The sequence below is a fragment of the Populus euphratica genome, unplaced genomic scaffold, assembly GCF_000495115.2.
Source record: "Populus euphratica unplaced genomic scaffold, PopEup_1.0 scaffold356.1, whole genome shotgun sequence".
Lineage (NCBI taxonomy): Eukaryota > Viridiplantae > Streptophyta > Magnoliopsida > Malpighiales > Salicaceae > Populus > Populus euphratica.
The window spans coordinates 92,428-106,729 of NW_011500247.1; the positions used below are offsets into that span (position 1 = coordinate 92,428).

General features: G+C 31.0%; 2 protein-coding genes across 3 annotated transcripts; both read left to right on the plus strand.

The window, feature by feature from the left end:
• The first annotated feature begins 735 nt into the window (after window positions 1-735).
• LOC105112674 (outer envelope pore protein 24A, chloroplastic) lies at window positions 736-2,901 on the plus strand. The gene is made up of 3 exons (XM_011008446.1): window positions 736-1,037; window positions 1,400-1,759; window positions 2,522-2,901. The coding sequence occupies exons 1-3, from the start codon at window positions 840-842 to the stop codon at window positions 2,600-2,602; spliced, it is 639 nt and encodes a 212-aa protein (XP_011006748.1). The 5' UTR covers window positions 736-839; the 3' UTR covers window positions 2,603-2,901.
• A 4,954-nt stretch (window positions 2,902-7,855) lies between these two features.
• Window positions 7,856-12,227, plus strand: LOC105112675 (DNA ligase-like protein). 2 transcript variants are annotated; one of them, XM_011008448.1, is made up of 12 exons: window positions 7,856-8,585; window positions 8,678-8,732; window positions 8,839-8,938; window positions 9,040-9,280; window positions 9,409-9,462; window positions 9,546-9,685; window positions 9,996-10,115; window positions 10,380-10,560; window positions 10,744-10,858; window positions 11,115-11,164; window positions 11,358-11,501; window positions 11,818-12,227. In XM_011008448.1, exons 1-12 carry the CDS (start codon window positions 8,004-8,006, stop codon window positions 12,091-12,093), a joined length of 2,058 nt encoding a protein of 685 aa, XP_011006750.1. In that variant the 5' UTR covers window positions 7,856-8,003; the 3' UTR covers window positions 12,094-12,227. The 2 variants fall into 2 exon arrangements, with proteins under 2 accessions (XP_011006750.1, XP_011006749.1); XM_011008447.1 differs by having other exon boundaries at window positions 9,996-10,560.
• The last annotated feature ends 2,075 nt before the right edge of the window (window positions 12,228-14,302 follow it).

The following is a 14,302-nucleotide window of genomic DNA, read 5'->3' on the forward strand; positions in this document are numbered from 1 at the left end:
TAACAATTGTATTATATAATAGTTAATGCATTGGTTTTTTGTGGTATTTGATTCCATTTATTTTTATATTTTAAAAATATTTTAAAAAATTAAAAAAAATTATTCTTTATTTACTTCAAATTATTTTTTTAATATTTTCATATTATTTTAATATTTTAATATTAAATATAAATTTTAAAAAAATATTATTTTAATATTTTTTCAACCAAACCAGCAACTAATATCTTTTGATGGTTGATTTCATTATTATAAAGCCGCTAAAAACTCGCTTGGTTTTAAGATGAAGCATTGAACAATATTTTGTTTTATGAAATGCTTGTTTTTCATCTATCTTTTTTCATTTATTAATACCTTTTCATCTATCTTTTTATCTTATTTATTTTTTATTTTTATATTTAAAAAAATAGGAAAAATAATTGATAGAAAGGATTAAGTTATAAATAAATTTAAAAATATATATATTTAAAAAATGATTGATTAATAAAGGAACTAACAGTCTGTCTATTTTTATATTTTAAAAATATTTTTGAAAAAATTGAATATTTTTTTATTTTTAATTAATTTTTTTAATAATTTTAAATAATTTTGATACATTAATATTTTTAAAAAAATTGAATATTTTTTTATTTTTAACTAATTTTTTTAATAATTTTAAATAATTTTGATACATTAATATTTTAAAAAAATAACCTACAAACTCTTTAATAAACCTTGGTCATAATACTCTCTAAAACAATCCCGCGTATAAATATAACCTTGTGTGCATAACACTTACCAACCACCGATTAATATTGCTGGCACTGATAATCCTCTAGCCTTGTGTTCTCGTTTTTCACGAAATGAAAGCGTCGTTGAAGGGCAGGTACGAAAATGACAAAAGCACCGGCGCTGCTACTGTCGCCTTCAACACCGGCGATGTTAGGCTTCGGGCTTCTGTAACCGACGCCACCTTCGTCAATGGCCCTAGCTTAAACGGCTTGTCTCTAGCTGTCGAGAAACCTGGCTTCTTCATAGTAGACTACAACGTTCCCAAAAAGGTAACTCCTCCACAAACTCCATTGCTCTGCTTTCTTAATCGCATAAGGTCTGTTTGGTGGCTGACAATTTTGTAGGTAACTAGGGTTTTCGACTGGGCAGGTAGTTTGAACTTGCTTTGCTGACTTTGATTTCGTATCAATTGACTGCGAGTTTGGCTTCCTAACAAAATTAACTTCTTAGGGATTAGGGTTTTTGAATCTCTAAAATAAGGGATTCATTTTTAAAAATCTAGGGTTTCAGCTACTGATTAGTAACATGTTTTTTATCCCCTGTAGCTGTTAAATTAAGAAAAGCTAGAATTTTTTTCAGTAAGATTTTGTAATTGACATTGACTTGATTTTCAACTGGTTTTGTGGTGCAGGATTTTAGGTTTCAGTTTATGAATGCTGTTAAGGTTGTGGACAAGCCCTTGAATCTGACATACATTCATAGCAGAGGGGATAAACGTACTATTTTGGACGGGACTCTTGTGATTGATTCAGCGAACAAAATATCTGCTAATTATATGGTCGGGACGGAGAATTGCAAGTTGAAGTATACTTATGTGCATCGTGGGCTGATGACATTTGAGCCGTGTTATGACTTGGCAAAGAATTCGTGGGATTTTGCAGTATCTCAGAAGGTCTATGGTGATGATGTGCTCAAGGCTACGTATCAAACGTCAAGCAAGAATCTGGGCTTGGAGTGGTCAACGAATTCAAAGCTGAATGGGAACTTCAAGGTAATCTCTTGAATTAATATGCTTATTGGCTAGTTGCTGGAATTTGGTTTCTAAATCAATAAGTAAAATCAAGAAGTAGAAGTTGAAAAAAGCACCAGTTGAAATTCCTGTAGGTTCTCATTCTAATTGATAGTAACTTGTATGAGCCTCATCTTGGAATTGAGCATAAATTTAGCAATCTATTGTGTGCTTTAAGAATTTGATCCTCCATTAAACTGGACATGGTTATAGTTTTGGATCTTAAAGGTATCGGTTCATTGATAGGAATTGTGTTTCTAGCTTGGTTTGCATGTTGTATCTCCATTTTATAATTCCTAGATGCATCTTATTGATTCTGCAACACAAGCATGTTTGTTTTTTCTAGGTTTTCAATTGAATTATAACTGACAATGTTCTGTTTGTGGAAAGCATAATATTTATATTTTGCTTCCATTTTTCAATCATGAAAAGGCAGTGGCATGTTGATGTTCTTTTAAAGAGAATTCTGAATCAATGACTCTAGAGTTTTCAATAAATTACCTGTACTTTTTATGGCTTGAAGCAATACATGTCTGGGATTGCTGGTGATATCACAAAATGGGTGGTTGCTACTTTCAGCTATTTGGATGCTTGTGAGCTGCTTAATTTTATCTGGTGGTTGTCGTGTGCTTTGACCTGTTTGGATAAGCCTCTTTAAGCATTTCTAGGATTCCAAAATCTTCTCTATTTTATGTGATTTTAACTCAAAAATGATATTCTAATCTTGGCCCTTCTTTATCCCAGTTTTCTGCATCCGTCAATTTGGCTGAGGAGTCAAAAATGCCAAAATTAAGTGCTGAGAGTATGTGGAACTTTGATATGTGATATGTTTCATCAGTATTCTTTCATGGTTGTAACATTTACTGCTTATTTAAACAAACAGCTCCACCTCCGGCTGTGCCCCCATGTTTCAGCAGTATTCTTTCTTGGTTGTAACATTTACAGGTTATTTAAACAAACAGCTCCATCTCTGGCTGCGCCCCCAGTTGCCTTAAGCTTTTTTTTTCCTTGAATATTGCCAATAGTTATAACTGAGCTGATCACCTGGCTAGGGGCAGCTTTGTAGCACCATTTTTCAAACTGTTAAATCTCTCTTTTGAGATATGCATTTGGTCCCTTTTGTTGCAATATCTTGTATCTTATGTGTATTTTCCTTTTGCGAGGATGGAAGATTATGGTTATGGTGAGGTTAGTGACATATTTTTGCATGGGTATGGCATGTAAGATTGGGTCTCATCTGAGGAAGCTGCAGAAATGCTGACTGGTTTATGCTTGCAAGTTTAGGAGTTGTTTATCAAGACATGGCTCAACCTGGTAGTTCTTAATCTATTCTAGACCTGGTAGTTCTTGGCCCAGTCATCCTCAACCAAGGCGCAACCTGGTAGTTCTCGATCCGTGCATTCTCGATTAGGTTGAGAATGCTTGGGTTGAGAATACTCAGGTCAAAAACTACCTGGTTGAGAAAGTACAGGTCGAGAGTGCATGGGTGGAGAACTATGAGATTGGGATTGCTCGTTCTGAGAATGCCTGATTTGAGAACTACCAAGTCGAGAATAGTCGGGTGGAAAACGCCTTGATTGAAAACACCCAGTTGAAAGCCCCTCTCAGGAACTGTCAATAGTTCTTGACCTGGGGATTGTGTTCTCCAGTAAAAAAATTTATTTCATTTTATAACATTAGTATAACAAAATGATTTTAAAAAATATTAATTTAAAGTGAACAAAGATTTTCAAAGACGAGGGATGCCAGATGTGACCTAGGCTTGATTGTCTTACCGTTGTAGTATATCCTATTCCCGCAACAGTGAACGTGGAAAGCATCCGTCAATGCTTACCTGTTGCGGTTATAAAAAGTTCAATTTTAGAAAATAAAAATTAAAGTTTCGTAGAAATCATTGGCCGGTATGTTCTTATTTTATTTTTATATTTTTCAAAAGAATTTGATTTTTTAAATGCTTTCTAAAATATTTTCTTAAATATTAAATTGTTCGTGTATCTTTAATTATTTACTTTTTAATATAAATTTATACATCTAGACCTTTGTTTTGTTATTGATTTTTTTATTAGATTCTGCAGTTGTGATATTTCTATAGTTCCTCTTCTCTCTTTTCATTTGCATTTCTAAGATGATAGGCTTTATAAATTCCTACAGTAGATGAAAAAATAAGGGGTGGAAGCCAAATTAAATGTAGTTGAAATAATGAAATTCTCATTCTCAATTTTAATCATATTTTAACTTTTTCTATTCGAGAATTGTGTGTTAACTTTCGTTTTCTTGTTGTGTTTTAACAGTGATCAGTATATTGATATTAATTTTTTAAAAATATATGAAAAAAATATTAAAAGTGTAAAGAATATTTTAATGGTATTGTTAGCCTAACTAAATGGGTTAATTTTTAAATTTTTACTCAATTTCTTATCAAATCTAAGATGTTTTGGTTTAGCTATCATATCATACCTATAATATTTAGATCTGGAATGATTCAACCTTCTTCAGTTTGATATACTTTATTTATAATTATTTTAAAATATATTTATTTTGTGTTTTTGTTTTTGTTTTTCTAATTGAATATATTTTTATTTTTTCTATATATATATATATATATATTTTATTTTTTTTGGAACATTGACCACACATATACTTGAAATTCCCTTCAATTATTTTTTATTGATCTTTAATTTTAGTGGAGAAATCATGTATAAAATTACACAAATTAAAATAGTTAAAATGACAATAAATCCTTCATATTTATAGAATTTTTTTTCCTGCAACATAATATAGCAATTCAAAACTTCAAAAATATAGCAATTCAAAAGTTCTAAAATTTTCTCTTATAATCATGTATTTAAATTTTTTATATATACTAATAATTATAATGTAGAATGAACTCTTCTTCTTATAACAAACGTTCACAGCCAAATCATGTAACATTTCCAATTTAAAAAAGCATGCTCCTGGATTGAAATATAAAATTAATATTATTCATTCAAGATGCATGTAAAAAAAAAGAGTTTATTTTTGAAGACCTTGAATAAATTACTTAGAAATTAACATTTTTTTTCATTCTTTCCTCTATGGATATAATAATTTTATAAAATAAGTTGCACAGATAAAAAAAAATTTGCAGTTAAGTTGAATTGCATAAAAAAAAAATCATAATTGAATAAGGCAAGGTTTATTTTTGCAATTTAACTATATTTTTTAAAAAATTTATATTTTTTAACCCAGACATGAGTCTGGCAAACCCTAGGATACGGGCCTTGCATTGTTATCAAGTTTAGCACTTGAATTGGACAACCATGCCTAATTTAATAGATAACAAGCAAAAATAATAATTGTACACTTAGTTGTTAGGAGAAGAAAAAAATATAAACAACCTATCATTAATAATAATTCATCTATTATCTGTTTATATGCACTACACCATATAGAAGAAGGCATGACTGCACATTTAGAGATATGACAAATGACTAGATTTTATCATAAAAAAGCTTCACATATATTTTTTTAATGGCACAGACATCATTTATTTGTTAGGAAAAGAAAAAAAAATCAATGAAACTTCTCACGAAATGACAAGAAAGTTGAAAGTGAAACTACCATTACAATTCAAAGTAAAAACTTCATTGATCTATAGTGATTTTCCCATAACATTTAGCTTTTATTAAGATGAATTTATAGAAAAAAGAGTCAGAAATTAAATAAACTAATCTCAGTTTAATAAGTTATCTTGTGAGATGCATAACAATATAGAATTCTTGTTTAGAATGCTATTTTAGATAATAGAGAATAAAATGATATTAAAGAAAATAAGAAATTGAATTGATTGACTAGTTAAAAAATAAAACGGACCTCACTGATCTTTTAATCTTGTAGAAATGACTTAGGCCATGTTTGTTTCTTGAAAAATAGTTTCTGGGAAACTATTTTCCAAAAACTGCACATTTAGAGATATAACAAATGACTAGATTTTATCATCAAAAAGCTTTACATATATTTTTTTAATGGCACAACATCATTTATTTGTTAGGAAAAGAAAAAAAAATCAATGAAACTTCTCACGAAATGACAAGAAAGTTGAAAGTGAAACTACCATTACAATTCAAAGTAAAAACTTCATTGATCTATAGTGATTTTCCCATAACATTTAGCTTTTATTAAGATGAATTTATAGAAAAAAGAGTCAGAAATTAAATAAACTAATCTCAGTTTAATAAGTTATCTTGTGAGATGCATAACAATATAGAATTCTTGTTTAGAATGCTATTTTAGATAATAGAGAATAAAATGATATTAAAGAAAATAAGAAATTGAATTGATTGACTAGTTAAAAAATAAAATGGACCTCACTGATCTTTTAATCTTGTAGAAATGACTTAGGCCATGTTTGTTTCTTGAAAAATAGTTTCTGGGAAACTATTTTCCAAACTTTCCTGTATTTGTTTGCTATTAAAAAAGTTGGTCAATGGAAAATATTTTTCGGTCAATGAAAAACACTTTCCAGTCAACGAAAACACTTTTTGGTCAACGAAAAACACTTTTCAGTCAACGGAAAACACTTTTTGATTAACGAAAAATATTTTTCAGTTAAAGAAAAATTTGGCTTGGTTTTTAGGAAAATATTTTTCTTTTTAGCTGTGTTTGTTTTCCGAAAAGTGGTTTCCGGGAAAACACTTTCTAAACTTTCTTGTGTTTATTTGCTGTTAGGAAAGTTGGTAAACGAAAAATACTTTTAAGTCAAAGAAAAATTTGGCTTGGTTTTCAGGAAAGTGTTTTCCTGAAAAATTTGGGCGGAAAACACTTTTTGGAAGTTGTGAAAAATTTAGAAATGCCATTATTTGCTGTTTATATCAAATTTGATCCTCAAACATTTGATTGCTATATATATTTTGTTTTGAATATTTATTTTTTAATTTCATTTATTAAAATTTAATTATTATATTAACTTTTGGTCCTCATTTTTATAATTGTTATTTGCTTTTCTCCTATTGTTTTTTTATTAAATTTTTTTATCTATCAAATTTAGTCCTCATTCTTTTGATTATTACTTATTTTATTTGAAATACTTTATGAAATGTTAATTATTATTATTTTAATTTCTTCATCTTTTTTTTAGATTTGATCTTTATTATTTTGATTATTATTTATTTTATTTGAGATAATTTATGAAATTATTTTTTTTAATTTCATTATTATTCAATTTATAAGATTTGTTCTTTATTATTTTAATAAATTTGAGAAAAATAAAATATTGATAAATTATTTTTCAGTTCATTTTCCATAACATAACTAAACACTGGAAAATGTTTTCCAGTTTATTTTTTATAACACTACCAAATATCAAAAAATAATTTACTTTTCAAGAATTTATTTTTTCTTGAATTTATTTTCCTGCGCTGACAAAAAAATAAAAAACCTTATAAATAATTTTTCCTGATCACTGTTGTCATAAAAGTTATCTCTTCCACGTATTAATTAATAAAGATTGCCCTCCTAAAAAGGGCCTGAAATGATTTATTGTCTATTTTTCAGTGCCTGCAATTTGATGGCGATGATGTCTTCTCCCTCTCGCGAGCACGGGTGATTCGTAAAATACAACAAAGCAACTCTCTTAGGAAGAAACAAAACGATATGGCAAGAGAAAAAACAAGACAGAAGAGTTTTAAAAAGCCCGTGGTTCTAGAGTGCTTTTTTTAATTGTATATTTATACAGACAATTCTAAGAGTTAATTTAATGTTCTTTTAATTGAAAATAAACTATTTTTTTCTTTTAATAACTATTTTTAAAAAAATCAAATTCTTCGTTCACTCCTAGCAATCAATCTCCATGTTGATGAAAATTGTCTAGTAAAATATGAAACATAAATAAACGCAAGAGAGAGTACCACAGAAAAAGTCCTCGTTAGAAGACGTAACTTTTGTTTTTGAATCTTTCACAATAAAAAAAATATAGGATCTTTACAGTAACTTTTGTTTTTTTAAAACAAATTATTTACAGTAAAAAAATAATAAATAGTCGATATAAATATTAAATAGAGAAGGCGACAGTTTACATGATCCCCGCTCGCTAATTTTGGCGGTTCAAAATCAGGAAATCCTAATTGTTTTGAAACATTTGCCGCCCAAATGAGATCCTGATATCCTTGACAAAAAGAACCCACCCTCCATTTCAACTGGCAAAACTAAAACCCTAGCTCTCCTCCGTTGGCAAATCTTTGAACAGAGAATGGACAGCGAAGAAGAACTCCTCCCATTCTCAGATACCGAACAGCCATCCTCTCCTCTCCCTCAAAGAAAATTCAAACGTCTCAAAAAAGCCACCAATACCGTCAAAATCTCTCAAGATCCCCTCCTCAATCCTCCAAACGACACTCCACCATCACCATCACCTTCACCTTCCATACAACCAACAGACTCCCCCGATCTTGAGACCCTAGACGCAGAAGAGCAGACCGGGGAAGATTTCAGCGAACCGATTTTGAGATCTGAACCTCGTGATCTGGAAAATCTCGAGGAGGGAAACAATTTGGATACTGATTTTAGTGGCTCGGGAAACGAGGATAGTGTAGCTGATGTTAAGAGAGCTCTGGAATTTGATTCCGTGTATGAGGAATTCAATGGACAAGGAATGGAAGAGGAGATTGGGGATTTTAGGACCGAGGAGGATTTGGATAAGAAACTACCTGATTTTGATGGTTTTGAGGAGCAGAAAGAGAAGAAGAAGAAGAAGAAGAGATCAAAAAGTGGAGATGATGGCTATAGAGATGAGCAGTTTTCGGTTCACACCAACAAAAGAAGGGAAGCGAAGGTATGTGTATTTTTTGTGTGGCTGTACCAGTAATGAATTTTTCCCTAGTTTTCTTCGATGGATTATTTATAAAGTTGATTTCAATTAAACAGGAAAGAAGAGAGAGACATAAGGAGCTCATTATCGAATCTCAGAAATTGTTGAGAGGTAGAAATTGGATTGTATTAAATTATGCAAGTCTTGCTGTTTCCTGAATATTAGTTACTATCTGGATGCTTTATAAACTCTTTATCTGTGTATTCATCGTGTTTAGAAACTAGAGAAGCGTCATTTAAACCAGTCCCAATTGTTCAAAAGCCCGTATCTTCTGTCTTAGAGAAGATTAGGCTAAGGAAGCGTGAGGTTTCAAAGAAGTGAGTTATGTTCTCTTGGTTTTGACTCTCTGTGGTTTTTCTTAATCAATGTCTTATTTAATCAATTATTCTATTTATTTTGCTACTTTCATGGGTGGCAGATTGGTTTTTGTAAACACAAGTTCTTTTAATGAATCGGATGATGCTTTTTCAAGAGAAGTTGTACTGGAGTGTGGATTTGAAAATGATCTTATTGAGGATATACAAGTTCAAAAGGTTGCAAGAGCAGACAGTGAAACGAATGCGGATACTTTTGACGAGGAGAACAGTTTAGATTCCTTGAGTGTTGAAGTATCTAAGAGGACAGCAAATCACAGTCCTAAAACTATGGCTTCCCTGATGGTGAGTTAAAGACGTCACATTTACTGGATGAATGTAATTGTCGCTGGTTGGAAGGAGCATGTCTTCTCAATTTTTAGCTTTTTTAACTTGTTTGTACATACAAGTCTATTAAATCTGTTGAATTGCAGGATTTAGATGGAGAGTCAAAACAAACATTTCGAGCTCCTGTTGATGATACTCAGGTTTCCATCACATTTTAGTTTTGTGATTGCCACTCTTTAAATGGAATTCCTGTATGTAATAGTTTTTAATATGCATGTTTTAGGATCTGCATTTTGATTCCCAAAAAAGCACCTCCAAAGATGAGATTTCAGATGATCCACCCAGCAGTCCCATGGAGGGAATTCAAGCACCGTCCTTACTTGCAATGAACTTGAAGCTCGATTCTGCTCCTCCTGATGAGTTGTAAGTCCTAAAATCTTGCTTCCTTTGCCGTTGCAAGCATCTTATCATCAAAGCTGATCATGAGCACACTTCTAGAGTTTGATTGCTAAAAGTGAGCGTGCAAATGTTTTTATCTACCAATGCATGTCCCCAGAAATCACTCCTTGTGTCTAGCACTTCAAACAATCTGTACATTCTATTTTCATTTGTCCTGATGCAGGTGCATTCCTTTCTATTTTTGACTGGAAAGTGACTGAAATCTGGAACTATGTAGCTTACCTTGTGAAGATTATCTTCTAAAAGTGAAATTGTTGTGTTTTCTGTTAACTAGTTCTGAAGAAGAGGACAATGATAAGGAGAACATCAATCCAATCCCACACGGGTTGGCTGATCTATCTTTATCTCCTAAAGGTGATCCTATGAAAGCTTATATTGATGAAGAAGCTGAAGTAGAAGATGACAGTGATCATGATCTAATGCGATTTGGAGATTCTGAGGAAGATGAGGATGACTTGGACTCTGAGGAACTTAATGATATGATAGAAACTGGTTACAAAGAAAAGCCATTTGATAATGAAATTCGCAATCAGCTTCATCAAAAGTGGCTTGAGAAACAGGATGCTGATGGAACAGAAAATCTGTTGCGGAGACTGAAATGTGGTTCTAAACAAAGGGAAACGACTTTGCTTGAAGAGAAAGAATACGAAGGCAAAGAAGATGAAGAAGAGCTTCTAGATGAGGCTGTAGAAGTTACAAGAAATGTTGTCCGGATGAACTTAAAGAAAGCGAAGGAAATGATTTCTCAAATGTTCACGGATAAGGATGACTTATATATATCATCTGATGATGAGGAAACAGAAACGAGGATTGTTAAGGAGCAACTTTCTTATAAAGCAGTGAGTTTTTAGCAGATCTATCATCATGTTCTCTCAAGAGTTGTGGTTATATATATTCTTCCAATTAGCAAGTCCTATGCTGATACAGATCTTCTGGCCCATAGGTTTTTTGTGATTTTATGATTTTCTTTTGAATATTATGGTTTCAATTGCAAGATGGTGACTGGTCATGGTTTGAAACAGGAAGATCAGGCTACATTCTTGTCACCAGCAGAGGCTGAAGAATCCAAAGAAATCTTTGGTCTTATAAAGAAGCTGAATGGTGTGCATGACACAAGAAAGAAAGCAAAGATAACATGTATGATCGTATATATTTTTATGCATGATCATTTATATATCATATAATCTCTTGGTATCGAGACAGATTTGGTTTATGATCGTGTGGAATGGCATATAAGGATCCATATAGCTGACCCCAATTAATTTGGGATTGAGTCTTGGTTGTTGCTATGATCTGTCACGTCATCTAAATTGTTGACTCATTGCTTCCATGCAACTGAGTTTCAGTTTTACTTTATGGTTCTGATATTGTACTCACTGTAATTATTTTGCAGCCTATTCTCATATGCGATCCATAACAGGAAATAGGAATATGTCATCAAAGGTAAATGGTTTGCTTTTTTGTCACGATTGATGTCTTGTTGTCTATGCTGTCAATGGCGCATCTTATTTACAGAAGAACCCTAGCACCCTACTCCTCATTGAATTTTGCAAATTTGACCAAATCAATGTTAATTGAGTCATTTTTTTTTCTTGTGAATTCCACCGACAACAACTTCCTTTGGCAAATATTGCAGTCATCTTTTCTAGGGCGGGGGTCAAAAAGTTCTCTGCCATCTTCCCGGAAGCATGGATCAAGCATGGTTCGTTCTTTTGTCTTTGAAAGAGATGACAGCAGTAGCAGGAGTGCAATCTCAATGCCAGAGGATTCTTCAAATTTGGTAAGCTTTAGAAGTTGCAAAGCTTTAAATAAGCAGAAAGTTTATCATAATTTGCTTCATTTTTTTTGAAGTTATTTGTTTGAATTTTACCATTTTGATCCTTATGTAATGTAAGAACAGAAAGGTGGTTCTTCTGTTTATCTGAAACGTGAGTAGAACTAGTTTTATCATTCAAAGCTGCTATAATCCAACTTGGTGATAAACTCAATTTCTTTATCGTGGTCTTCATTTAATTGATGCTGTAGTGCGAAGACATGAAAACATGACGTTCTTTGTTTATCTTTGCAAACTTCTATCGGTTTTATCTGATCTGCAGATCCAGAGTGAGAGTAGACCAAGGAAAACTGTTTCGGCCAAGTTCAGTGGCTCGCAAATTAGATCAAGTACCCAAAAGACACAAACTGCCACAGAAATGAAATCTGATCTGTCGCTACACGAGATATTAAGGTGCCCTTCTCTGCAATCTAGCCACCACAATAGTAATATTATGGCTGGCCAAGTTGAAGCCATATATGATGCTTTCAAATTGGATCGGAATCAGAGAAAGAACGAACCTAGAGAATCTATAAGAACTGCGTATAGTGTCACCTGAGATTATGCTGTCACTGGATACTAAGTGCTGTATGGATGTTGATTAGTGTAGACTTCTTTATTGGTGAAATAATACACCTACACTTTTGGTGCTGCTTTGATAAATTATGAGATGCATCTACTTTTGGGAGACAAGTGCAGTGTTTTCTCTTAAATTCCAGAACATGCGATTAGAAATTTGCTCCGGGTCCTATATGAGGGAAGCCTATCATTTTTTGCCCTTAAAAGAAAGGATGTGACCTGTGTTCCGTTATCAAACTGAATGATGAATACACGCATCCAAGAAGGTATATAAATTTCTCGTAATAAAGAAGGGAAGTTTTGCCCTAGATAAAGTTCCAAGTCCAACTCCTATACACGGTTGGCTTTACTTGTCCTTAACCAGAGAGAATCAGTTGTTTGAGTTTTTCAGTGTGCAGAGTGGTTGAATTATTTTTTAAAAAACTTGAAAGATATTATTTTAATATATTTATAAATAAAAAATACTTTAAAAAATAATTTTTATAAAAACTTCCAAGTAAGGTTCCCCCCCCTGAATGATCATAAATGAGGAGTGTATACATGGGCATTTGCTCTAACAAAGTATTATATATTTAGAAATGTTCATGCGGAATGTTGACGTTTGTTGATAATTGTTCACTTTGTTCTCCCATAGATAGAACAAGAGCTCCTCTTATGGTTTTAGAAGATTAAAATGAAAATGGGTTCTTGTTTGGTAGCTGAGAAAATGCTAGAAAATGAAAGAAAGCTGAAATTTTTTTACTTGAGTAACTCATTTTATAGATAAAAGAATTTTGGTTTTTTTGAGCATTTAGTATATATAAGATTGCAGGTTGAAGTAAAAGCATCTCTTTTGCTCTGGTTTCCAAGTACCCAAACAGAAAACGAAGGCTAAATCAGGGAATTTGGGTTTAGTAATGATTCAATTGGATCTGGCTTGTGTTTAGAAGATGTCTATCTAGCTCCATCTCAAAAGGGATTCTTTAAATTATAATTTGCATTTGATGCTTGATCTGCTTTCCCCTTTGTTTGTTTATATGGGCATCTTTAGAATTTCAATCCAGCAAAGATAGCGTTGAAATATAGTACTTGAATTTCAATCCTTTCAAATAAATAATTATAAAATATGCATGACTCTTTTAAATACCGTGCTACCACTGGGGGTCTGATAAAATAAAATTAATGTATTTTTTTCTTAGACGTTGGTAATAATTATTTTCTAGTGGAAAAATATTTAACTTGTGTGCAGATTGACATGATACTATGCAATTGATATGCAATTGATTTTGTGTGTTAAAAAAACAATCTGAATTATATATAAAAACATAATTTAATTAAAAAACTTCATCTTAAATTTTTTTAATATTAAAATAATAATAGTTAAATTATTTTGAGTTAATATGCAAAGTCCGCTATCTAGATTATAATACTATAATTATCTTATAAAAAAAATTAAAATAAATTATAAAGATAATAAATCAACATATATTCTTGATTAACTTGAAGAAATAAATTAAAAAATAAAATAAAATAATGAATCTAAAAAAATGACATGAACTAATATATTAAACTTGCGATCTGAGTAATAAAATCAAGATAACTCTATAAAAAACAATATAAATAAATTACAAAGTTTAATTTTTAATTAGTTCAATGTTAAAAGATAAGATTAAAAAATAATTCAACTAAATCCACCAAATTCGTGATCTAGATTATGAGATTGAGATAACTTTATATAAAAAAACAAAAAAAAAACAACTCGATTTAACTCACATTAACTTGCCAAATACATGATTTTAATCATGAGACTAAAATAAATCTATAAAAAATAAATTAAAATAAATTATTAAGAAAATAAGCCAAATCAACTTGGGTGAGCCCATTAAACATTATTTCCAACTCATGAGTCGGGATAATCTAATAAAAAATAAATTAAAATAAATCATGAAATATAATTCTTAATCAAATATTATATTAAATGATATAATTAAGAAAAAAAAGTTAATTTAAAAAAAATAAATCAATTTAGTTAATGATTAGTACTTAAAAGTGCATTTTTATCATGGTTTTATATCATCATTTTGCACTTGAAGTATCAATAACTCCTTAACCAAAACATGTTTTATAATAATATATCTAATAATATAAGATAACTTTAATTTGTGGTAAATGTCCATTTTAAATGCAGCCCTATCACATAAATGAAAGGA

Bases quoted from the DNA above. Each gene is read 5' to 3' on its own strand.
- LOC105112674 (XM_011008446.1), top strand. From the start codon at position 840: ATGAAAGCGTCGTTGAAGGGCAGGTACGAAAATGACAAAAGCACCGGC. The intron at 1,038-1,399 runs GTAACTCCTCCA...TTTGTGGTGCAG, and splicing joins ACTACAACGTTCCCAAAAAG to GATTTTAGGTTTCAGTTTAT. The intron at 1,760-2,521 runs GTAATCTCTTGA...TCTTTATCCCAG, and splicing joins AGCTGAATGGGAACTTCAAG to TTTTCTGCATCCGTCAATTT.
- LOC105112675 (XM_011008447.1), top strand. From the start codon at position 8,004: ATGGACAGCGAAGAAGAACTCCTCCCATTCTCAGATACCGAACAGCCA. The intron at 10,561-10,743 runs GTGAGTTTTTAG...GGTTTGAAACAG, and splicing joins AGCAACTTTCTTATAAAGCA to GAAGATCAGGCTACATTCTT. The intron at 10,859-11,114 runs GTATGATCGTAT...ATTATTTTGCAG, and splicing joins AAAGAAAGCAAAGATAACAT to CCTATTCTCATATGCGATCC.